Source organism: Oncorhynchus tshawytscha, linkage group LG05, assembly GCF_018296145.1.
Source record: "Oncorhynchus tshawytscha isolate Ot180627B linkage group LG05, Otsh_v2.0, whole genome shotgun sequence".
Taxonomy (NCBI): Eukaryota; Metazoa; Chordata; class Actinopteri; order Salmoniformes; family Salmonidae; genus Oncorhynchus; species Oncorhynchus tshawytscha.
The window spans coordinates 89,661,491-89,686,599 of NC_056433.1; the positions used below are offsets into that span (position 1 = coordinate 89,661,491).

Genomic DNA, 25,109 nt, shown 5'->3' on the forward strand with positions numbered 1-25,109 from the left:
CAGAGCCCTAGGGACCGTGGTGAAAAGTAGGGCACTAAATAGGGAATAGGAAACCATTTGAGATTCAAGCCCAGGTTTCCCCTACTCAGTGACAAACAGCTGTCTGTGACCAACCTGTAGCTCAGCTGTGATGGCAGCATTGAGAGCAGACTCCAGCCCTCCGTCCGCCATCAGACTGCTGACCAACAGGTCGATCATGAAGCGACGTCCAGGACTAACGCTCATCTCGTTACCAGATGCTGAGGACAGAGAGAGAAAAACCACTGAGCAAATCAAAACACACTCAAATACTGAGGACAGAGAGAGAGACAGAAACCACTGAGCAACTCAAAACACACTAAAACACACTTACCCCACTAGACAATTCAAGGTTGTGGGTTTAATTCCCTCATGGATCATACACATACCAAAACATGCACTGTACATTAAGTTGCTTCAGATAATAGTGTCTGCTAAGAGGCAAACTGACCTGTGTTGGGTAGTAGTGAGGACAGAGCCCTGGCCCTCTCCTCTGCAGTAGGGAGCAGCACTGACCAACCACTCTGTAGCACGGCCTGGGCAGCTGCCTGGACGGTGTTGAGGACTCCAGCGTTGGATGCTAGCGTCACCACGGTCTGCTTCAGGTTGTTGAGCAGCCCGCTGCCCAGACCCAGACCCAACTCCTCAGGGTCCATCTGGTTACTGATGGCTGCATGGAGCTACAGACATAAAACATCAGACTACACATTCTCCAGTTTGGAGAAAAACATTTTAAACACTTTTTGGAAGACTATTTTCATATCAGACACATCAAGTCATCCAGGACAATCTATAAATAATCTCATAATGTAGTGTTTTAGAACAGCAGACTGTGAAAAGCCTCCTTACCTGTAGCCTGAGCAGGTTAAGGGAGGCAACCACCATGCACTCCTTCTCCTGCGGCGGGGGCCAATCAGAAGAGCCGTCCATGCCCTCGCTCACCTGCCGCAAGAGCAGATCCAGCTGCTCAAAGGTCACAGGGCACACGTCCACTACGAAGGGCACGCGCTGCCCCACAGACCACTCTGAACAGGACGACCACGCAAAGCTCTATGGACACAAGACCAGCAGAAAACAGACAGGGGTCAGTGTCAACCATTAAAACAATGGCCAGATAATAGAAGGGCCACGCGCTGCCCCACAGACCAGGAGGGCCACGCGCTGCCCCACAGACCAGGAGGGCCACGCGCTGCCCCACAGACCAGGAGGGCCACGCGCTGCCCCACAGACCAGGAGGGCCACGCGCTGCCCCACAGACCAGGAGGGCCACGCGCTGCCCCACAGACCAGGAGGGCCACGCGCTGCCCCACAGACCAGGAGGGCCACGCGCTGCCCCACAGACCAGGAGGGCCACGCGCTGCCCCACAGACCAGGAGGGCCACGCGCTGCCCCACAGACCAGGAGGGCCACGCGCTGCCCCACAGACCAGGAGGGCCACGCGCTGCCCCACAGACCAGGAGGGCCACGCGCTGCCCCACAGACCAGGAGGGCCACGCGCTGCCCCACAGACCAGGAGGGCCACGCGCTGCCCCACAGACCAGGAGGGCCACGCGCTGCCCCACAGACCAGGAGGGCCACGCGCTGCCCCACAGACCAGGAGGGCCACGCGCTGCCCCACAGACCAGGAGGGCCACGCGCTGCCCCACAGACCAGGAGGGCGTGAGGAATTGAAGACAAATAAAGAGCTTATCCCTGGATCCCAAATCAACCCCTGGCCCCAACACCCAATACACATGTGTAGACCTGAGCAGATCTCCCTGTAATCTGTGTTTTCCTTCTGCATCCTTTTATACCCCTCTTTCCCTTTAACTCTGTTCTTCAGAATCTATGGGTTCCTGCCATGCTCTGAGACGCCTACCGTATCTACCGAGATTTCCACCCCACACGCCAGGCCCTACATCTCCACCCCACACGCCAGGCCCTACATCTCCACCCCACACGCCAGGCCCGAGATCTCCACCCCACACGCCAGGACCGAGATCTCCACCCCACACGCCAGGACCGAGATCTCCACCCCACACGCCAGGACCGAGATCTCCACCCCACACGCCAGGACCGAGATCTCCACCCCACACGCCAGGACCGAGATCTCCACCCCACACGCCAGGACCGAGATCTCCACCCCACACGCCAGGGCCGAGATCTCCACCCCACACGCCAGGGCCGAGATCTCCACCCCACACGCCAGGACCGAGATCTCCACCCCACACGCCAGGACTAAGATGTTTTTTAAATCACCCATACCCTACTTCCGTCAAGACTGTCCCCCTCTCATGTATACTTTACTTATTATTCATACTTCTGTTCTCTCAACAAACTTGTATTTTATTATTTGTGTTGATGTTAGCCTATATATCTGATGTGGGTAAATTAAATTAAATCAACAAGTTCATATGACAGTTCATGTTGTTTCTTTTTGAATCACAACTTGCATCCCTCTACAGCCTCAGAGGATCTAGAAACATATTCTCTATGGATTACAACCAAATGATCTGTGTTTTATATTACATACTGGATCACTGAAAATGCTACTTCTACATTTCCGTGGAGTTAACCAATAAAATGGTCTGATGGGGATGTGGACATCATTTCTTTCTTTCAGGATATGAATAAAGAGTATCTCACTACAAATAGATGATAATAGAAAGTTGTCAAAAAATCGATAAGATCTTGCTATCGAAAAATACCTGTCTATTTGTTGAATAATCCCCCTGATGAACTCTTTAGTCATACCCCAGTTTAACCTCTTTACTTATGGCCTTGCCTGCAACTAGCGACCTGTTACAATTATATGGAGAAAAAAATAATAAAAAGGGCCTATTTATATAATGAATATGAATTTGGAGGGCAGAAATGATTAAATATTAAAGCATTAGACCTCTCACTAAAGGCTTCAGTCATACAAAAGTTATACATAACTCCAAACTGGTTCTCTGGTAAATTAGTAAGAATGTCTCATCCTATGTTCAAGAATGGCCTTTTTCCCTTTATTCAGATTACAACCTCTCCCTTTATTCAGATTACAACCTCTCACTATATTCAGATTACAATCTCTCCCTTTATTCAGGTTACAACCTCTCCCTTTACTCAGGTTACAACCTCTCCCTTTACTCAGGTTAAAACAAAACAAATTATATCCATCTATATGTTCAGGTTACAAATTTCCCTTTATAAGATTTTTGAGCTAATAGTTTGTATCCAGGTTACAAAGTTTATAATCAAAACAAAATAGAAAATGCATTTGATCAAATTACAACATGCCTTTCAAGATGACAAATAAAAAGGTTACAACCTAGGCCTATTTTCAGAGTGTGATTTTATATTTACAAATTAGGTTACAACCTCTCCCTTTACTCAGGTTACAACCTCTCCCTTTACTCAGGTTACAACCTCTCCCTTTACTCAGGTTACAACCTCTCCCTTTAGGTTATTTGAAAAGGAAACCATCTCCCAAATGTCACTATTTTTAAAACAAGTCAGGCATTTTTTGGGGGGTGGATACTTTTTTTTGATAGGGGACACGTTTGGCATAACTGCATGTGAGGGTATGGATGCGGGTAGCAGACCCCTCAGACACGCGACCCACCGGTCCCTTATGATTGTTTCAGATGTTTTGTGGCCCCATCCCCCATCAACGCGTGGCCCCATCAACGCGTGGCCCCATCCCCCATCAACGCGTGGCCCCATCCCCCCATCCCCCATCAACGCGTGGCCCCATCAACGCGTGGCCCCATCCCCCATCAACGCGTGGCCCCATCCCCCCATCCCCCATCAACGCGTGGCGTGGCCCCATCCCCCATCAAAGGTTATCCTTTGTAGTTTCTATATGCCTTATACCGAACCATGACATTATTCCCCAGGTGAAAGACATCTGACCTCTCTCACCTGTCCTGGCCCACAGGAGATGCCCACTATGTGTTTGGAGTTCAGGCCTGGCAGAGCCTTGGGCTGCTTCTTGTTGGAGAACAAAGTATCAAAGTGCTGTAGCTTGTCGTTGCTGCCCCAGCTGTGGACCTCTCCTTCATCAGTCAGCGCCAGACAGTGAGTGGAGCCGACCGCGATGTCCACCACTTTCTTCCCTAGAGGTAGAGGACAAAGAGACAGGGGCAATAAGAGTCCACGACTCCTTTCAAACGGGACAGTGGGATGGAAGTTCCTAAGTTTTACAGAAATCCAGAAAAACACTAGCTTATTCTATATAGAAAAACACAATATGTATGCCAATGTACATAAATAACTAGCCTGTCATGTCAAAGTGTAGGTGTCCAGTCTAATGCTGACATGAGAGCCGCCTGAAAATGGAGCCAAACTTAAATTAGATTTTTTATTACATACACTATATACACCCAAAAGTATGTGGTCACACTTTCAAATGAGTGGAGACCACCATTTCAGCCACACCCATTACTGACAGGTGCATGAATTCAAGCACAGAGCCAAGCAATCTCCATAGACAAACATTGGTAGAAGAACGGCATTACTGAAGAGCTCAGTGACTTTCAACGTGGCACCGTCATAGGATGCCATCTTTCCAACAAGTCAGCTGGTAAAATTTCTGCTCTACTCGACTTGCCCCGGTCAACTGTGCTGTTAATGTAAAGTGGAAACGTCTAGGACCAACAACAGCTCAGTAGCAAAGTGGTGGGCTACACAACCTCACAGAATGGGACCACCGAGTGGTGGGCCACACAACCTCACAGAATGGGACTGGCCGAGTGGTGGGCCACACAACCTCACAGAACGGATGGCCGAGTGGTGGGCCACACAACCTCACAGAATGGGACTGGCCGAGTGGTGGGCTACACAACCTCACAGAATGGGACCACACAACCTCACAGAATGGAACCATACAACCTCACAGAATGGGACTGGCCGAGTGGTGGGCCACACAACCTCACAGAATGGGATGGCCGAGTGGTGGGCCACACAACCTCACAGAATGGGACTGGCCGAGTGGTGGGCCACACAACCTCACAGAATGGGACTGGCCGAGTGGTGGGCCACACAACCTCACAGAATGGGACTGGCCGAGTGGTGGGCTACACAACCTCACAGAATGGGACCACACAACCTCACAGAATGGAACCATACAACCTCACAGAATGGGACTGGCCGAGTGGTGGGCCACACAACCTCACAGAATGGGACTGGCCGAGTGGTGAGCCACACAACCTCACAGAATGGGACCACCGAGTGGTGGGCCACACAACCTCACAGAATGGGACCACCGAGTGGTGGGCCACACAACCTCACAGAATGGGACCACCGAGTGGTGGGCCACACAACCTCACAGAATGAGACCACACAACCTCACAGAATGGGACCACCGAGTGGTGGGCCACACAACCTCACAGAACAGGATGGCCGAGTGGTGGGCCACACAACCTCACAGAACAGGATGGCCGAGTGGTGGGCCACACAACCTCACAGAATGGGACTGGCCGAGTGGTAGGCCACACAACCTCACAGAATGGATGGCCGAGTGGTAGGCCACACAACCTCACAGAATGGATGGCCGAGTGGTAGGCCACACAACCTCACAGAATGGGACTGGCCGAGTGGTAGGCCACACAACCTCACAGAATGGACGAGTGGTAGGCCACACAACCTCACAGAATGGGACCACCGAGTGGTAGGCCACACAACCTCACAGAATGGGACCACCGAGTGGTAGGCCACACAACCTCACAGAATGGGACCACCGAGTGGTGGGCCACACAACCTCACAGAATGGGACCACCGAGTGGTGGGCCACACAACCTCACAGAATGGGACCATACAACCTCACAGAATGGAACCATACACCTCACAGAACAGGACCGCCAAGTGGTTGGCCACACAACCTCACAGAACAGGACCGCCGAGTGGTAGGCCACACAACCTCACAGAACAGAACGGCCGAGTGGTAGGCCACACAACCTCACAGAACAGAACGGCCGAGTGGTAGGCCACACAACCTCACAGAATGGGCCCGTGAAGTGCTGAAGCACGTAGAGCGTAAAAATCGTCTGTCCTCGGTTGCAACACTCACTACTGAGTTCCAAACTGCCCCTGGAAGCAACGTCAGCACAAGAACTGTTAGTCGGGAGCTTCATGAAATGGGTTTCCATGGCAGAGCAGCCGCACACAAGCCTAAGATCACCATGCACGATACCAAGCGTCGGCTGGAGTGGTGTAAAGCTCACCGCCATTGGACTCTGGAGCAGTGGAAATGCGTTCTATGGAGTGATGAATCATCATTTACTTCTGGTGTAGAAACTAGACTATGGCACTCAAACGTCCAATACGATACCTGATAATTAACAACATGTCAAGTTCAGAACTCATCAGTCCCCCATTTTGACCATTTAACGCCATACTGTTCAACATTCCATAAACACCTGGTTGGAGAACTCTGGAATCAGGATGGAATGGGGAACCTCCAACTAGGAAATCTCCCCACTGGAATTCAGTAAACAGCATGTTGTAAAGCTATGGTTTACTGAGCCGAAAGGCTACTAACCTTGTAGACTGTCCAGCAGTTTGGGGTAACGGACATGTTCCTCGGTGCCGTGGCCGAGGCGCTGGTTGTCTCCTTTCCCCCAGGTGTACACCTGACCATCCTTGGTCTGTGCTACAGAGAACTGACTCCCACAGCACACCTTCACTATATCCAGGTCCTGAAGCTTCTCCACCAGCTTTGGGGTCTTACAGCCGTCGCTGCCTCCACGACCCAGCTTCCCATAGTCCCCATCCCCCCACGACCACACCTGGCCTGAAGGGAGAGAGGTAAGGAGCGAACATTACAATGGGGTAAAATATGGAAAAAGTTTGACACCTTCAAGTTGTGAGGAAATACTCGTCTACTACAGGGAAATTACTTTCTACGAGAGGCAAATACCCGGTCTTACAACTTTCAATCAAAAAGTGTTACACATTAATTAACATATATGAGTGAAGTGAAGGATAAGGCCCAGAAAATATTCCATAGTAATTGATCCTAGTGTCTAAGTCCCCAGTATTCCATAGTAAATTGATCCTAGTGTCTCAGTCCCCAGTATTCCATAGTAAATTGATCCTAGTGTCTCAGTCCCCAGTATTCCATAGTAATTGATCCTAGTGTCTCAGTCCCCAGTATTCCATAGTAAATTGATCCTAGTGTCTGTCCCCAGTATTCCATAGTAAATTGATCCTAGTGTCTCAGTCCCCAGTATTCCATAGTAATTGATCCTAGTGTCTCAGTCCCCAGTATTCCACAGTAATTGATCCTAGTGTCTCAGTCCCCAGTATTCCATAGTAAATTGATCCTAGTGTCTGTCCCCAGTGTTCCATAGTAAATTGATCCTAGTGTCTCAGTCCCCAGTGTTCCATAGTAAATTGATCCTAGTGTCTCAGTCCCCAGTATTCCATAGTAAATTGATCCTAGTGTCTCAGTCCCCAGTATTCCATAGTAATTCATCCTAGTGTCTCAGTCCCCAGTATTCCATAGTAAATTGATCCTAGTGTCTCAGTCCCCAGTATTCCATAGTAATTGATCCTAGTGTCTCAGTCCCCAGTATTCCATAGTAAATTGATCCTAGTGTCTCAGTCCCCAGTATTCCATAGTAAATTGATCCTAGTGTCGCAGTCCCCAGTATTCCATAGTAATTGATCCTAGTGTCTCAGTCCCCAGTATTCCATAGTAATTGATCCTAGTGTCTCAGTCCCCAGTATTCCATAGTAAATTGATCCTAGTGTCTGTCCCCAGTATTCCATAGTAATTCATCCTAGTGTCTCAGTCCCCAGTATTCCATAGTAAATTGATCCTAGTGTCTCAGTCCCCAGTATTCCATAGTAATTGATCCTAGTGTCTCAGTCCCCAGTATTCCATAGTAATTGATCCTAGTGTCTCAGTCCCCAGTATTCCATAGTAAATTGATCCTAGTGTCTCAGTCCCCAGTATTCCATAGTAAATTGATCCTAGTGTCTCAGTCCCCAGTATTCCATAGTAAATTGATCCTAGTGTCTCAGTCCCCAGTATTCCATAGTAATTCATCCTAGTGTCTCAGTCCCCTGGATCCCATAGTAAATTGATCCTAGTGTCTCAGTCCCCTGTCTGTCTCTCCTCTCACCGTTCTCTGTGACAGCCAGGGTCTGTGCGTCTCCACTGCCACAGGCCACATCCAGCACCTTCAGTCCCTTTAGAGCGGTCACCAGCATGGGAATAGTCTGGTCTTCACTGGACCCTACAGAGACAACATGGTCAGTCACAAAGCCCAGACTCAAAGACATCATTCTAATACAGCAAGACATGAGCTGATCTTTAATATCCTGATAGGGAACAGAAAGCTATGCTTGTCCCCATGATAAAGTCAGAGTTTAAAGAGCAGCTCTGAATGGTTAGGTCTAGTCCAGTAGAGGTTAAGTCTAGTCCGGTAGTGGTCAGGTCTAGTCCGGTAGTGGTTAGGTCTAGTCCGGTAGTGGTTAGGTCTAGTCCGGTAGTGGTTAGGTCTAGTCCGGTAGTGGTTAGGTCTAGTCCGGTAGTGGTTAGGTCTAGTCCGGTAGTGGTTAGGTCTAGTCCGGTAGTGGTTAGGTCTAGTCCGGTAGTGGTTAGGTCTAGTCCGATAGTGGTTAGGTCTAGTCCGGTAGTGGTTAGGTCTAGTCCGGTAGTGGTTAGGTCTAGTCCGGTAGTGGTTAAGTCTAGTCCGGTAGTGGTTAAGTCTAGTCCGGTAGTGGTTAGGTCTAGTCCGGTAGTGGTTAAGTCTAGTCCGGTAGTGGTTAGGTCTAGTCCGGTAGTGGTTAGGTCTAGTCCAGGTCTAGTCCAGTAGTGGGTAGGTCTAGTCCGGTAGTGGTTGGTTAGGTCTAGTCCGGTAGTGGTTAGGTCTAGTCCGGTAGTGGTTTAGGTCTAGTCCGAGTGGTTGGTCAGGTCTAGTCCAGTAGTGGTTAGGTCTAGTCCAGTAGTGGTTAGGTTAGGTCTAGTCCGGTAGTGGTTAGGTCCAGTCCGGTAGTGGTTAGGTCTAGTCCTGGTCTAGTCCAGTAGTGGTTAGGTCAGGTCTAGTCCGGTAGTGGTTTAGGTCTAGTCCGGTAGTGGTTTCAGGTCTAGTCCGGTAGTGGTTAGGTCAGGTCTAGTCCAGTAGTGGTTAGGTCAGGTCTAGTCCGGTAGTGGTTAGGTCTAGTCCGGGTCTAGTCCGGTAGTGGTTAGGTCAGGTCTAGTCCGGTAGTGGTTGGTCAGGTCTAGTCCGGGTGGTTAGGTCCGGTCTAGTGGTCAGTGGTTAGGTCAGGTCTAGTCCGGTAGTGGTTGGTCAGGTCTAGTCCAGTGGTTAGGTCAGGTCTAGTCCGGTAGTGGTTAGGTCAGGTCTAGTCCGGTAGTGGTTTCAGGTCTAGTCCGGTAGTGGTTAGGTCAGGTCTAGTCCAGTAGTGGTCAGGTCAGGTCTAGTCCGGTAGTGGTGGTCAGGTCTAGTCCGGTAGTGGTCAGGTCAGGTCTAGTCCGGTAGTGGTCAGGTCAGGTCTAGTCCGGCAGTGGTCAGGTCAGGTCTAGTCCGGTAGTGGTTAGGTCTAGTCCAGGAGAAACAGGAGAGGTCTAGTCCGTGTGGTTAGGTCTAGTCCGTGGTTAGGTCAGGTCTAGTCCCCAGTGGTGTACAGCTCTAGTCCATCAGCTGGTCGCAGCACTGTAGGTGGTCCACAGGTCTAGTCCGGTAGTGGTCAGGTCATTCTTCCGGTAGTGGTCAGGCAGGTCTAGTCCGAAGTGGTCAGGCAGGCTCCTCCCAGTACCTGGTCTAGGGGCAGTGGAACAGGTCTATGATACCTAGTGGTCAGGTCTAGTCCGGCAGTGGTCAGGCTCTAGTCCAGTAGTGGAGGTCTAGTCCGGTTAGTGGTACCAGGACAGCTAGAGCAGAGGAAGTGGTTAGGTCTAGTCCGGTAGTGGTCAGGTCTAGTCCGGTAGTGGTCAGGTCTAGTCCAGGTCTAGTCCGGTAGTGGTCAGGAGTCCGGGTCTAGTCCGGTAGTGGTCAGGTCTAGTACCCGGACAGCTAGTCCGGCAGTGGTCAGGTCTAGTCCGGGTCTAGTCCGGTAGTGGTCAGGTCTAGTCCAGGTCTAGTCCGGTAGTGGTCAGGTCTAGTCCAGGGAGTCCTAGTGGTTATGGTCTAGTCCGGCTAGTGGAGCAGAGGTCCGGCAGTGGTTATGATACCTAGTCCGGTAGTGGTTAGGTCTAGTCCGGTAGTGGTCAGGTCTAGTCCGGTAGTGGTCAGGTCTAGTCCAGTAGTGTGACCAGGAGAAACAGCTGAGAGGTCTCACCGTGTCCCAGCCGTCCGTAGTTACCCCTGCCCCAGGTGTACAGCTCTCCATCAGCTGTGATCGCAGCACTGTAGGTGCTCCCACAGGCTACCTGCACCACATTCTTCCCTGTCTGCTTCCCTGTGAACGCTGTGATCACTGCAGGCTCCTCCAGATACCTGGTGGGGCAGAGGAACAGGTTATGATACCTAGGACAGCTAGGAGCAGAGGAACAGGCTATGATACCTAGGACAGCTAGGAGCAGAGGAACCTAGCAGGTTATGATACCTAGGACAGCTAGGAGCAGAGGAACCTAGCAGGTTATGATACCTAGGACAGCTAGGAGCAGAGGAACCTAGCAGGTTATGATACCTAGGACAGCTAGGAGCAGAGGAACCTAGCAGGTTATGATACCTAGGACAGCTAGGAGCAGAGGAACAGGCTATGATACCTAGGACAGCTAGGAGCAGAGGAACCTAGCAGGCTATGATACCTAGGACAGCTAGGAGAAGAGGAACCTAGCAGGTTATGATACCTAGGACAGCTAGGAGCAGAGGAACCTAGCAGGTTATGATACCTAGGACAGCTAGGAGCAGAGGAACAGGCTATGATACCTAGGACAGCTAGGAGCAGAGGAACCTAGCAGTTTATGATACCTAGGACAGCTAGGAGCAGAGGAACAGGCTATGATACCTAGGACAGCTAGGGGCAGAGGAACAGGCTATGATACCTAGGACAGCTAGGGGCAGAGGAACAGGCTATGATACCTAGGACAGCTAGGAGCAGAGGAACAGGCTATGATACCTAGGACAGCTAGGGGCAGAGGAACAGGCTATGATACCTAGGACAGCTAAGGGCAGAGGAACAGGCTATGATACCTAGGACAGCTAAGGGCAGAGGAACAGGCTATGATACCTAGGACAGCTAAGGGCAGAGGAACAGGCTAAGGGCAGAGGAACAGGCTATGATACCTAGGACAGCTAAGGGCAGAGGAACAGGCTATGATACCTAGGACAGCTAAGGGCAGAGGAACAGGCTATGATACCTAGGACAGCTAGGAGCAGAGGAACCTAGCAGGCTATGAGCTGGTGTGGTGAGCCAGTGACGTCAATGTAACTTTTGAGGTCTCAGACATTAACTGGACTATAATTTATGAAATTAGTAGACATGCAGAAGAAATCTGGTCATAAGTATGTTTTTTTTGAGTGCAGTGTAGTAACTTACGTGGTGTCTCCATGGCCCAGGCGGCCCCCGTCTCCACAGCCCCAGGAGAAGACCTCTCCGTTGGCCGACAGGGCCAGGTAGTGCTGTCCGTCTGGATGAGCTGCCAACTTCACTATCTTCCTGGAGGTCAGGGCATGGACCAGCATGGGAGCCTGGTAGGATCAACAACAATATCCTCATCAGCACCAAAGTGATCATTTCTCCTGTTGTTTCATTACGGCTGCTGTATCATAAACCCATTTCCTGTCGGAGTTTAACATACACTGCTCTTAAGCATTAGGTCAGTAAAGAGCCGTGTTGTGGGTTTCTTCCTCTACTGTTACCATGCGCCTGCAGCAGAGGTCGCTCAGATGTGCGAGTGCCTTTCCAATTTTGAGATGAACATACACTACATGACCAAAAGTATGTGGACACCTACTTGTCCAACATCTCATTCCAAAATCATGGGCATTGATACGGTGCTCGTCACACACACAGAGAGACAACGGGAAACACACACTTTTTACAAATTTAGACCAATTGATTGGTCGAAAGAACAGACGACCCTTGGTCGACCAATATTTTTATTTATTTATTTCGGGGACAGCCCTAGCTAGCCAGCTACATGATGTAATAGAAAACATGTAATGTAACATCTAATCAGGGTCCCCTGGGAAACACTGCCCAATACTCTGGTTCCTACCATGTCAATAATTCCTCCTTGGCTTATTCATTCGTTGTCATGTCAAAGAACAATGTATTCAAGGTGCTCCCACTATACTCCATTATAATGTATGTATTCAAGGTGCTCCCCACTATACTCCATTATAATGTATGTATTCAAGGTGCTCCCCACTATACTCCATTATAATGTATGTATTCAAGGTGCTCCCCACTATACTCCATTATAATGTATGTATTCAAGGTGCTCCCACTATACTCCATTATAATGTATGTATTCAAGGTGCTCCCACTATACTCCATTATAATGTATGTATTCAAGTATGTGCTCCCACTATACTCCATTATAATGTATGTATTCAAGGTGCTCCCACTATACTCCATTATAATGTATGTATTCAAGGTGCTCCCACTATACTCCATTATAATGTATGTATTCAAGGTGCTCCCCACTATACTCCATTATAATGTATGTATTCAAGGTGCTCCCACTATACTCCATTATAATGTATGTATTCAAGGTGCTCCCCACTATACTCCATTATAATGTATGTATTCAAGGTGCTCCCACTATACTCCATTATAATGTATGTATTCAAGGTGCTCCCCACTATACTCCATTATAATGTATGTATTCAAGGTGCTCCCCACTATACTCCATTATAATGTATGTATTCAAGGTGCTCCCACTATACTCCATTATAATGTATGTATTCAAGGTGCTCCCCACTATACTCCATTATAATGTATGTATTCAAGGTGCTCCCCACTATACTCCATTATAATGTATGTATTCAAGGTGCTCCCCACTATACTCCATTATAATGTATGTATTCAAGGTGCTCCCCACTATACTCCATTATAATGTATGTATTCAAGGTGCTCCCCACTATACTCCATTATAATGTATGTATTCAAGGTGCTCCCCACTATACTCCATTATAATGTATGTATTCAAGGTGCTCCCCACTATACTCCATTATAATGTATAAGTTGCCACTATACCCTACTACTCATTATAATAAAAGCATATTTAGAACCTGTTTTATTAAAAAACATAAAATACTGTCAAATACAAGCATTTCACTGTTGTATTCAGGTCTACTACACCTGTTGTATTCAGCATTTCACTGTGAGGTCTACTACACCTGTTGTATTCAGCATTTCACTGTGAGGTCTACTACACCTGTTGTATTCAGCATTTCACTGTGATGTCTACTACACCTATTGTATTCAGCATTTCACTGTAAGGTCTACTACACCTGTTGTATTCAGCATTTCACTGTGAGGTCATTTCACTGTGAGGTACTACACCTGTTGTATTCAGCATTTCACTGTAAGGTCTACTACACCTGTTGTATTCAGCATTTCACTGTGAGGTCTACTACACCTGTTGTATTCAGCATTTCACTGTGAGGTCTACTACCCCTGTTGTATTCAGCATTTCACTGTGAGGTCTACTACACCTGTTGTATTCAGCATTTCACTGTAAGGTCTACTACACCTGTTGTATTCAGCATTTCACTGTGAGGTCTACTACACCTGTTGTATTCGGTGCATGTGACAAATAACATTTGATTTTGATTTGAAATACGTCATACTGTCAAAATATTTACAAATATTGTGATATGATATTTTGGCCATATCACCCAGTCCTGAAAGGAGAGACAGAATGAGCTCCAGTGAGTGACTGCTTCCTACCAGTGTGGTGACAGAATGAGCTCCAGTGAGTGACTGCTTCCTACCAGTGTGGTGACAGAATGAGCTCCAGTGAGTGACTGCTTCCTACCAGTGTGGTGACAGAATGAGCTCCAGTGAGTGACTGCTTCCTACCAGTGTGGTGACAGAATGAGCTCCAGTGAGTGACTGCTTCCTACCAGTGTGGTGACAGAATGAGCTCCAGTGAGTGACTGCTTCCTACCAGTGTGGTGACAGAATGAGCTCCAGTGAGTGACTGCTTCCTACCAGTGTGGTGCTCTTGTAGTTCTGCGTGTAGACGGCTCCGCTGCTGGCCAGGATGAGGAAGCCCTTCTCGGAACAGACTATCTGGGAAACCCCCAGGCCTGACAGGGCCTTGCACTGCACAGGACCGTTCACGTTGGCATACAGCTTCCAGCCTAGCAACCCCCAGCCAATCACCTCCTGCAGAGTGCCCTGGGAGCAGGAGACCGGGTTAATGCAGCGATGCCATTGGTGCTTCAGTGGTCTACACAGTATGACGAGTTTAAGTAGCAGTAGCATTGAAGAGGTTATTGGTCAACACATCCCCATGAAAAGGGACTTCTAGGGCAAACGCCATTTTATTATTTCACCTTTATTTAACCAGGTGATTATTTTACAACTGAGACCTGGCCAAGATAAAGCAAAGCAGTGTGACACAAACAACAACAGAGTTACACATGGAATAAACAAACGTACAGTCAATAACACAATATAAAAGTCTATATACAGTGTGTGCAAATGAGGTAAGATTAGGGAGGTAAGGCAATAAATAGGCCGTAGTGGGGAAGTAATTACAATTTAGCAATTAAACCCTGGAATGGTAGATGTGCAGAAGATGAATGCGCAAGTAGAGATAAAAATCTAATTGTATTTGTCACATACACATGGTTAGCAGATGTTAATGCGAGTGTAGCGAAATGCTTGTGCTTCTAGTTCCGACAATGCAGTAATAACGAGCAAGTAATCTAACTAACAATTCCACAACTACTGTCTTATACACAGTGTAAGGGGATAAAGAATATGTACATAAGGATATATGAATGAGTGATGGTACAGAGCAGCATAGGCAAGATGCAGTAGATGATATCGAGTACAGTATATACATATGTGATGAGTATGTAAACAAAGTGGCATAGTTAAAGTGGCTAGTGATACATGTATTACATAAGGATGCAGTCGATGATATAGAGTACAGTATATACGTATGCATATGAGATGAACAATGTAGGGTAAGTAACATTATATAAGGTAGCATTGTTTAAAGTGGCTAGTGATATATTTATTACATCAATTTTTCCATTATTAAAGTGGCTGGAGTTGAGTCAGTGTGTTGGCAGCAGCCACCCAATGTTAGTGATGGATGTTTAACAGTCTGATGGCCTTGAGATAGAAGATGTTTTTCAGTCTCTCGGTCCCAGCTTTGATGCACCTGTACTGACCTCGCCTTCTGGAGGATAGCGGGGTGAACAGGCAGTGGCTTGGGTTGTTGTTGTCCTTGATGATCTTTATGGCCTTCCTGTGACATTGGGTGGTGTAGGTGTCCTGGAGGGCAGGTAGTTTGCCCCCGGTGATGCGTTGTGCAGACCTCACTACCCTCTGGAGAGCCTTACGGTTGAGGGCGGTGCAGTTGCCATACCAGGCGGTGATACAGCCCGACAGGATGCTCTCGATTGTGCACCTGTAAAAGTTTGTGAGTGCTTTTGGTGACAAGCCGAATTTCTTCAGCCTCCTGAGGTTGAAGAGGCGCTGCTGCGCCTTCTTCACGATGCTGTCTGTGTGGGTGGACCGATTCAGTTTGTCCGTGATGTGTACGCCGAGGAACTTCAAACTTACTACACTGTCCCATCGATGTGGATCGGGGGGTTGCTCCCTCTGCTGTTTCCTGAAGTCCATGATCATCTCCTTTGTTTTGTTGACATTGAGTGTGAGGTTATTTTTCTGACAGGGCAGGTAGTTTAGCCCTGTAGGCCGCCTCGTCGTAGTTGGTAATCAAGCCTACCACTGTAGTGTCGTCTGCAAACTTGATGATTGAGTTGGAGGCGTGCATGGCCACGCAGTCATGAGTGAACAGGGAGTACAGGAGAGGGCTGAGAACGCACCCTTGTGGGGCCTCAGTGTTGAGGATCAGCGGGGTGGAGATGTTTCCTACCTTCACCACCTGGGGGGCAGCCCGTCAGGAAGTCCAGTACCCAGTTGCACAGGGCGGGGTCGAGTCCCAGGGTCTCAAGCTTAATGATGAGTTTGGAGGGTAGTATGGTGTGAAATGCTGAGCTGAAGTCGATGAACAGCATTCTTACATAGGTATTCATCCTGTCCAGATGGGTTATGACAGTGAGCAGTGTGATTGCGTCGTCTGTGGACCTATTGGGGCGGTAAGCAAATTGGAGTGGGTCTAGGGTGTCAGGTAGGGTGGAGGTGATATGGTCCCATGCGGAACATATCCCAGTCCACGTGATCGAAGCAATCTTGAAGCGTGGAGTCCGATTGGTCGGACCAGCGTTGAACAGACCTGAGCGCTGGTGCTTGTTTTAGATTCTGTCTATAGGCTGGGAACAACAAAATGGAGTCGTGGTCAGCTTTTTAAAAAGGAGGGCGGGGGAGGGCCTTATATGCGACGCGGAAGTTAGAAGGACAACACCTCGTCTCGATAATCATAAGGCATACACCCCCGCCCTTTTTCTTAGCAGAGAGATGCTCGTTTCTGTCGACGCGTGAAGAAACCAGGTGGCTGTACCGACTCCGATAGCGTGTCTCGAGTGAGCCATGTTTCCATGAAACAAAGAACGTTACAATCTCTGATGTCTCTCTGGAAGGCAACCCTTGCTCGGATTTCGTCTACCTTGTTGTCAAGAGACTGGACATTGGGGAGTAGTATGCTCGGGAGCGGTGGGCGATGTGCCCGTCTACGGAGCCTGACCAGAAGATCGCTCCGTCTGCCCCTTCAACGGCGCCGTTGTTTTGGGTCGCCGGCTGGGACCCGATCCATTGTCCTGGGTGACCAAACAGAGGATCCGAGGCCAAACAGAGGATCCGCTTCGGGAAAGTCGTATTCCTGGTCGTAATGTTGGTGAGTTGACATTGCACTTATATCCAATAGTTCCTGCAGACTGTATGTAATAAGGCCTACGATTTCCTGGGGAGACAGTGTAAGAAATAACACATAAAAAAGCAAAATACTGCATAGTTTCCTGGAAACGCGAAACGAGGCTGCCATCTCTGTTGGCGCAGGAAGCATACTGGGGTGCAAAGGAACAAAAAAATAAAATACAAATATGGGGATGACGTAGTTGGATGGGCTATTTACAGATGGGCTATGTACAGGTGCAATGATCTGTGAGCTGCTCTGACAGCTGGAGCTAAAAGTTAGTGAGGGAGATATGAGTCTCCAGCTTCAGTGATTTTTGCAGTTCGTTCCAGTCATTGGCAGCAGAGAACTGGAAGGAAAGGCGGCCAAAGGAGGTGTTGGCTTTGGGGATGACCAGTGAAATATACCAACGTAATCAACACATCCCCAACATATCTTACTGTTGCAAGAATAAACTATATAAAAACATCACATCAAGTCCTTCATGCACAACACATGGCTTCATAATTTACCTGCATGTTGCCATGGTCCTCCAACAGAACGCACAGACAGAGAGAGATGTTAGTAACAGAGTAAAGGCTTCCATTTACAAATCACAACATCCTGACTAGGGCTGCACGATATGGTCCAAAAATCAAATTGCAATTTTTGCAAATATTGCAATTTTGATCAAAAACACTTCGGTCGCCAGGTTGGCGGAACCAGAACCCCCCATACGTAAAGAATGCCAGGACAGCGGAACCAGAACCCCCCATACGTAAAGAATGTATGAACGCATGACTAAGTGGCTTTGGATAAAAGCGCCTGCTAAATGGCGTAAGACATTAATATTATGTTGTTATTATAGAAATAGAATGGTTGGCATGACAATGAATGAAAATGTCAGTATAGTAGGAGTTGAGACAGAGTAGAAACCAGTGTTGATTAGTATTTCCCAGGGAAACCTAATTACATTTGAATTGAGACGTTAAATTCAGTAAAAAAATAATTAGAATAAAATGGTTTTATTGTTGCACCAGATTGGTACAGTGAAATGTGTTGTTTTACAGGGTCAGACAGAGTGGTACAGCGTCCCTGGAGCGAATTAGGGTTAAGTGCCTTGCTCAAGGGCACATCGACACATTCTTCACCTTGTCTGCTAGGGGTATTGGAACCAGCGACCTTTCGGTTACCCGACGATACTCTATAACCGCAAGGCTAGCTGCCGCCCATTTCTTAGAATGTGCTTTACCTATTCCTCTCTAAATTCAGAGCATGACGTTGCACAACAAACATGCTGGCAACGGCCTGTATTAGAGCTAACGTTTCCTAGTCAGATTTGTCCTAGCGCAATAGTCTTTGCTAGCTAAATGCGTTTAGCTAGCCAGCTAGCTAGTTAGCAATTAGCAGCTACTGCAAATGTTGAGGTTGCCAAGACTAAGTAAGTAGCGGTTTGCAGAGATAAAGATACAGAAAACATGGTTGATGTGAAGAAGCAAAGTTGAAAGCAGCATCGTTCTTGTTTCTTGACTGCATGGTCGAGCTAACAGAAGCGTGCAGACTGAAGCAGCCAAGTGTTCCTGATTGAGTGACAGGGGGTGGGGCTTGGTGTGTCGGAAGCAAGCAGCCACATGAGAGAGGAGGGGGAGACTGGAGTGACAAGAGACAAGAGTACACTATAAAAACGGGCATTTGAGGAAAAAAAAAAAATTGCAGCACCTTACGATACGGATATTTCATATGTCGATATCGCAATTTTGATTACAATTTGATTCATTGTGCAGCCCTAATCCTGGCTCTTGAGAATTCTCAAAAAAAAACACAAAAAAAAAAACAGGCCATTAAATCTGAAGAGAGCAGTTGTGAGCCTTACAGATAACTGATCAATGGAAACACTGAAGACAGGAGGCTGAGTAGAGCTGTCTTAACAGTGTACAGCACACAGTAGCAGGGTCAAGTCCACACGGTAGTAGTACCTTGTGGGAGGTAGGGGAGCTGCAGTGCGAGGGGGAGCAGGGGGCGGCCAGGCGGTCCAGGTGAGCCATGATGACCACAGCCGTCTGTCTCAGGTCGATAGCCAAGTCATTGTCCTGGGGCAGCGTCAGGTAGCGCAGGAAACTCTCATTGGGACTCAGAGGGGCCCCCAGGATCTGGAGAGGAAGAACACAGAGAAAACGACTGAACTAAAGGCGGTACAGAGCTTTCAGAAAGGATTCTTATCCTTTGACTTATTCCACATTCTATTGTGCCACAGCTTGGATTCACAATGGATTCAATTGATGTCTCATTCATCTACACACAACGCCTCATAATGACGTCACAACGCCTTGACGTCACAACGCCTCATAATGACGTCACAACGCCTCATAATGACGTCACAACGCCTCATAATGACGTCACAACGCCTCATAATGACTTCACAACGCCTCATAATGACTTCACAACGCCTCATAATGACGCCTCATAATGACTTCACAACGCCTCATAATGACGTCACAACGCCTCATAATGACGTCACAACGCCTCATAATGACTTCACAACGCCTCAGAATGACTTCACAACGCCTCATAATGACTTCACAACGCCTCATAATGCAACGCATAATGACTTCACAACGCCTCATAATGACTTCACAACGCCTCATAATGACTTCACAACGCCTCATAATGACTTCACAACGCCTCACAACGCCTCATAATGACTTCACAACGCCTCATAATGACTTCACAACGCCTCATAATGACTTCACAACGCCTCATAATGAAAAAGTGAAAACATGTTTTTAGAAATGTTAAAACATTTATTGGAAATTCAATTCAGAAATATCTCATTTACATAAGTATTCACACCCCTGAGTCAATACATGTTAGAATCAGGCAGCGCTTGCCATCGATTTTCAAGCTGATTTAAGTCCAACTGTAACTAGCCCACTCAGGAACTTTCAATGTCATCTTGGTAAACAACTCCAGTGTAGATTTGGCTTCTGTTTTAGGTCATTGTCCTGCATCTCCCAGTGTTTGTTGGGAAGCAGACTGCTTCAGTGCCAAAAATAAGGAATTAAGTACATGTCAAAAAAATATAACAAATGTTTCCTGATCTTATATCTCTCAGATAAAGCCCCATCCCCCTCTCACTGCCTCCTACAACTAGGCTGCTGTGGTCAGAGAGGTCGTAAATTCCAGGAAGATCCTGCCTCATGGCCACAGTAGAGACCGAGTGAAGTTTCATAGAGAACAAGATAATTTATTCCACCTCACAGAACTTGAGGTCCGAACAACATTTATGTTCCGGAGAAAGTATAAAAGATGGGTGAAGAATCCAGCTACGAACTGGTCTGTTTGTTACAACTTGGTGAAGCTCATGGGAGATGGTGGCGCCACATTACCATAACGCTGTTTATATAATAGCCTCAGATATGAGGTTTACATCTAATTGTTGTATAAGATGAATGAGTGAGGATGATACTGTTTATAACATTTTGGACTGTTTAATGAAGGAAACTCCAATTCCCTTTTGAGTTTAACTAAATCAGAGGACTGCCCATGAGCACAGTTATGGTCTGGTGTCCTGGGACAGGCCCTTTTCTGCTCTTCCGATAAAACCCCAACTTTGAGAAGTTCTCAATAGACCATGTTTTTATTTTTACGAGAGGACGAAGGTTGCAGACCATTGCTGAATCTTTTAACCATACCACCTGGTTAAACTCTTAGACTATCGATACCGACAGAATAAGAACAAGTCTTTGATATTAATTACGAGTCTGCAGCTAGGAATTCGGTATCATTGAACGCAAAGAACGACAACCGCCGAAACATCCATTCTACAACAACATGAAAGAATGTCACTCTGAACTATCCCCTCTAACCACGACAGAGAGAGAGGACGGAAAACTCACCAACAGAAACAAACTTTTCAGCAGAAATCCCGACGACACCCTGAGCGTAAATATATTGATTGATTGCAATTGTTCCCGAATGAGTGAGCGTTCATGTGCAAAGGACTAGCATTTCAATGTTATAATTATCACTCTGTAGTGTCTTCTCAGCTGACCCCCACTCCCCCTTTTGTCTAACAAGCCACCATGCCGGTTCAGCCCACTAGGGGCACATTCCCCTTTTGTCTAACAAGCCGCCATGCCGGTTCAGCCCACTAGGGCACATTCCCCTTTTGTCTAACAAGCCGCCATGCCGGTTCAGCCCACTAGGGGCACATTCCCCTTTTGTCTAACAAGCTGCCATGCCGGTTCAGCCCACTAGGGGCACATTCCCCTTTTGTCTAACAAGCCGCCATGCCGGTTCAGCCCACTAGGGGCACATTCCCCTTTTGTCTAACAAGCCGCCATGCCGGTTCAGCCCACTAGGGGCACATTCCCCTTTTGTCTAACAAGCCGCCATGCCGGTTCAGCCCACTAGGGGCACATTCCCCTTTTGTCTAACAAGCACGCCATGCCGGTTCAGCCCACTAGGGGCACATTCCCCTTTTGTCTAACAAGCCGCCATGCCTTTGTCTAACAAGCCGCCATGCCTAACAAGCCGGTTCAGCCCACTAGGGGCACATTCCCCTTTGTCTAACAAGCCGCCATGCCGGTTCAGCCCACTAGGGGCACATTCCCCTTTTGTCTAACAAGCCGCCATGCCGGTTCAGCCCACTAGGGGCACATTCCCCTTTTGTCTAACAAGCCGCCATGCCGGTTCAGCCCACATTCCCCTATCATATCATGTAACCACATTTACCTTGTTTTGTTTATGCATTTCTGTGATAGTTAATAAATACATTATTTAAGACAATTGATGTATAGATGACTCATAGTGAAGACTGGGTTCGTGCAGATAACCAAACATTTACGACGTATGGAATGAGACTAACGTCAGGTAAAATGAATAAATAAATCAGAAGACTATTGATCAGATATGAAAATATCTGAAAAGTTATATTAGGAAATTATAACTTTGTAATCTGAATATTTTCCTTGGTGCCCCGACTTCCTAGGTAATTAGTTACATGATTAATCAGTTTAATCGCGTAATACTAATTACAGAGAATCTTTGATAAAAACTAAGTCTTCAATTTAATGATAGTAAGGACACGACACACTTCAGAACCAGCTTCCCTTAGATGTTTTTTTTTTTTTTGGGGGGGGCGCTGTCTGTTGTTCCGTGTACTGAATCTGTTTTTCAATGTGTCTCTATGGGCTGATAGCAGTAAGGACTGTCTGTTATTCAATGTGTCTCTATGGGCTAATAGCAGTAAGGACTATCTGTTACTCAATGTGTCTCTATGGGCTAATAGCAGTAAGGACTATCTGTTATTCAATGTGTTTCTAATAGCAGTAAGGACTATCTGTTATTCAATGTGTTTCTAATAGCAGTAAGGACTATCTGTTACTCAATGTGTTTCTAATAGCAGTAAGGACTATCTGTTATTCAATGTGTTTCTATGGGCTGATAGCAGTAAGGACTATCTGTTATTCAATGTGTTTCTATGGGCTGATAGCAGTAAGGACTATCTGTTATTCAATGTGTTTCTAATAGCAGTAAGGACTATCTGTTATTCAATGTGTCTCTATGGGCTAATCTCTATCTGGGCTAATAGCAGTAAGGACTATCTGTTATTCAATGTGTTTCTAATAGCAGTAAGGACTATCTGTTATTCAATGTGTTTCTAATAGCAGTAAGGACTATCTGTTATTCAATGTGTTTCTATTGGCTAATAGCAGTAAGGACTATCTGTTATTCAATGTGTTTCTATTGGCTAATAGCAGTAAGGACTATCTGTTACTCAATGTGTTTCTATTGGCTAATAGCAGTAAGGACTGTTATTCAATGTGTTTCTAATAGCAGTAAGGACTGTTATTCAATGTGTTTCTAATAGCAGTAAGGACTATCTGTTACTCAATGTGTCTCTATGGGCTAATAGCAGTAAGGCTAAATACAAGTTATCAAATATATACTTTTTCTATATTTTTTTGATACTCCAAATGGTCTTAAAATCAAATAGCTAAATGATCCTTGGTATGACCTTCTTTGAACAATTATAGATAGCTTAGTAGAACTCATGAAGTAATTTAGGCTTGCCATAACAAAGAGGGTGAATACTTAGACTCAAGACATAAGCTTTTCGAAAAACATAATTCCACTGACATTATGGGGTTACTGTGTGAAGGCCAATCCCCGATGTAATCTAAATGTAATCCATTTTAAAATCAGGCTGTAACAAAATAAAATGTGGATAAAGTCAAGGGGTGTGAATACTTTTTAATTAATTATTTAACGAGGCAAGTCAGTTAAGAACAAATTCTTATTTTCAATGACGGCCTAGGAACAGTGGGTTAACTGCCTGTTCAGGGGCAGAACGACAGATTTGTACCTTGTCAGCTCAGGGATTCGGTCTTGCAACCTTTCAGTTACTAGTCCAACGCTCTAACCACTAGGCTACCTGCTGCCCCAAGGCACTGTTTCTGTTTAGCTTAGTACTTCATTTAGTTTAAGAAGACAAATAAATGGATGTTGATGCAACCCAGGACCAGGAAGAGGAAAGTGATGATACCAGGTGTCTCAGAGTGCTGATCTAGGATCAGCTCCCCCATGTCCAGGTCATCTTATTGATTGTGATCTAAAAAAGGCTAAACTGATCCTAAATCAGCTTTTACAGAAACACATTATGAATACAGGCCCTGAGCTCACCTCCATCTCCTCATCGGGGCTGGGTTCCTCCTTGCTGCTGTGGATGTTGTGAAAGCGCTGTAGGAGAGGGAGGAGGGGGGCGCTGGTCCCCTGGGTGGATCGCTCATTGTCCATCTCCCTGGTCCCACTGTCCCACAGACGCAGCAGTAGCAGCACGGCAGACAGCAGCTGGCTGGAGAGGAGGATACAGTAGTCAGAGTACCATACTATGGGCATGGTAAGTGCTGTCCCACAGACACAGCAGCTGGCTGGAGAGTAGAATACAGTAGTCAGAGTACCATACTATGGGCATGGTAAGTGCTGTCCCACACAGACACAGCAGGACAGCAGACAGCAGCTGGCTGGAGAAGACCGGCCAGAGAGGCCAGGTACTGTATGATATGAGGGCTGTGGTAGGTGCTGTCCCACAGACACAGCAGGACAGCAGCTGGCTGTAGCACCCCCGAGGGGTGTCCCCAACCCCCCAGTCCTAGAATTAAGTATCAGTGTCTCGTCAGGAGGGGTCCTACCTCATAGTGAGTATCAGTGTCTCGTCAGGAGGGGTCCTACCTCATAGTGAGTATCAGTATCTCGTCAGGAGGGGTCCTACCTCATAGTGAGTATCAGTGTCTCGTCAGGAAGGGTCCTACCTCATAGTGAGTATCAGTATCTCGTCAGGAGGGGTCCTACCTCATAGTGAGTATCAGTGTCTCGTCAGGAAGGGTCCTACCTCAGAGTGCCCCTCTGTACTGCCAGCTCCAGCAGGATGGCCAAGGCAAGGTGTTGGTCCTGTAGTGGGATGCTGCCTTTGGTACTACCACTTCCATGGACGTCACTGAAAACCAACCACAGTTTCAATAACACATCATTGAAAACCAACCACACAGTTTCAATAACACGTCACTAGAAACCAACCACACAGTTTCAATAACACATCACTGAAAACCAACCACAGTTTCAATAACACATCACTAGAAACCAACCACACAGTTTCAATAACACATCACTAGAAACCAACCACACAGTTTCAATAACACATCACTAGAAACCAACCACACAGTTTCAATAACACATCACTAGAAACCAACCACACAGTTTCAATAACACGTCACTGGCAGATCCATGGACATCACAAGACAAACCAGACAGCAGGTAGTACTGACCTGAGGAACTTAGTGGCTCTCTCCACGACCTCCAGCCAGACAGACGACACGGTGCCCTCGTCAAACAGAGTGGCTTCTGGGAGGGCCCGCAGAGCGTCCAGGGACTCCTGGAGCAGCTCACTGCACAGGTCCGCGTCGTCACCTGATCAAAGCACCAATATGTTAAGACACTGGGGCTGGGAATGACCAGGGACCTCACGATACGATATGATCACCAGGCTTAGGCACCAATACGATACGATATGATCACCATGCTTAGGCACCAATACGATACGATATGATCACCATGCTTAGGCACCAATACGATACGATATGATCACCATGCTTAGGCACCAATACGATACGATATGATCACCATGCTTAGG

The 25,109-nt window shown here is 47.2% G+C and overlaps 1 protein-coding gene across 1 annotated transcript in view; it reads right to left on the reverse strand.

Moving 5' to 3' along the window:
- Positions 1 to 25,109, reverse strand: part of herc2 (HECT and RLD domain containing E3 ubiquitin protein ligase 2) — a 170,942-nt gene that overhangs the window by 122,945 nt on the left and 22,888 nt on the right. The window contains exons 7-19 of the mRNA XM_042322735.1: positions 24,745 to 24,886; positions 24,312 to 24,416; positions 23,603 to 23,774; positions 18,895 to 19,068; positions 14,098 to 14,286; positions 11,473 to 11,624; positions 10,270 to 10,427; positions 8,109 to 8,222; positions 6,521 to 6,772; positions 3,904 to 4,097; positions 868 to 1,068; positions 470 to 698; positions 115 to 239 (exon numbers count right to left, since the gene is read on the reverse strand). Of these exons, the coding sequence (XP_042178669.1) occupies positions 115 to 239; positions 470 to 698; positions 868 to 1,068; positions 3,904 to 4,097; positions 6,521 to 6,772; positions 8,109 to 8,222; positions 10,270 to 10,427; positions 11,473 to 11,624; positions 14,098 to 14,286; positions 18,895 to 19,068; positions 23,603 to 23,774; positions 24,312 to 24,416; positions 24,745 to 24,886 (2,207 nt within the window). The remainder of the gene's footprint in view (positions 1 to 114; positions 240 to 469; positions 699 to 867; positions 1,069 to 3,903; positions 4,098 to 6,520; positions 6,773 to 8,108; positions 8,223 to 10,269; positions 10,428 to 11,472; positions 11,625 to 14,097; positions 14,287 to 18,894; positions 19,069 to 23,602; positions 23,775 to 24,311; positions 24,417 to 24,744; positions 24,887 to 25,109) is intronic.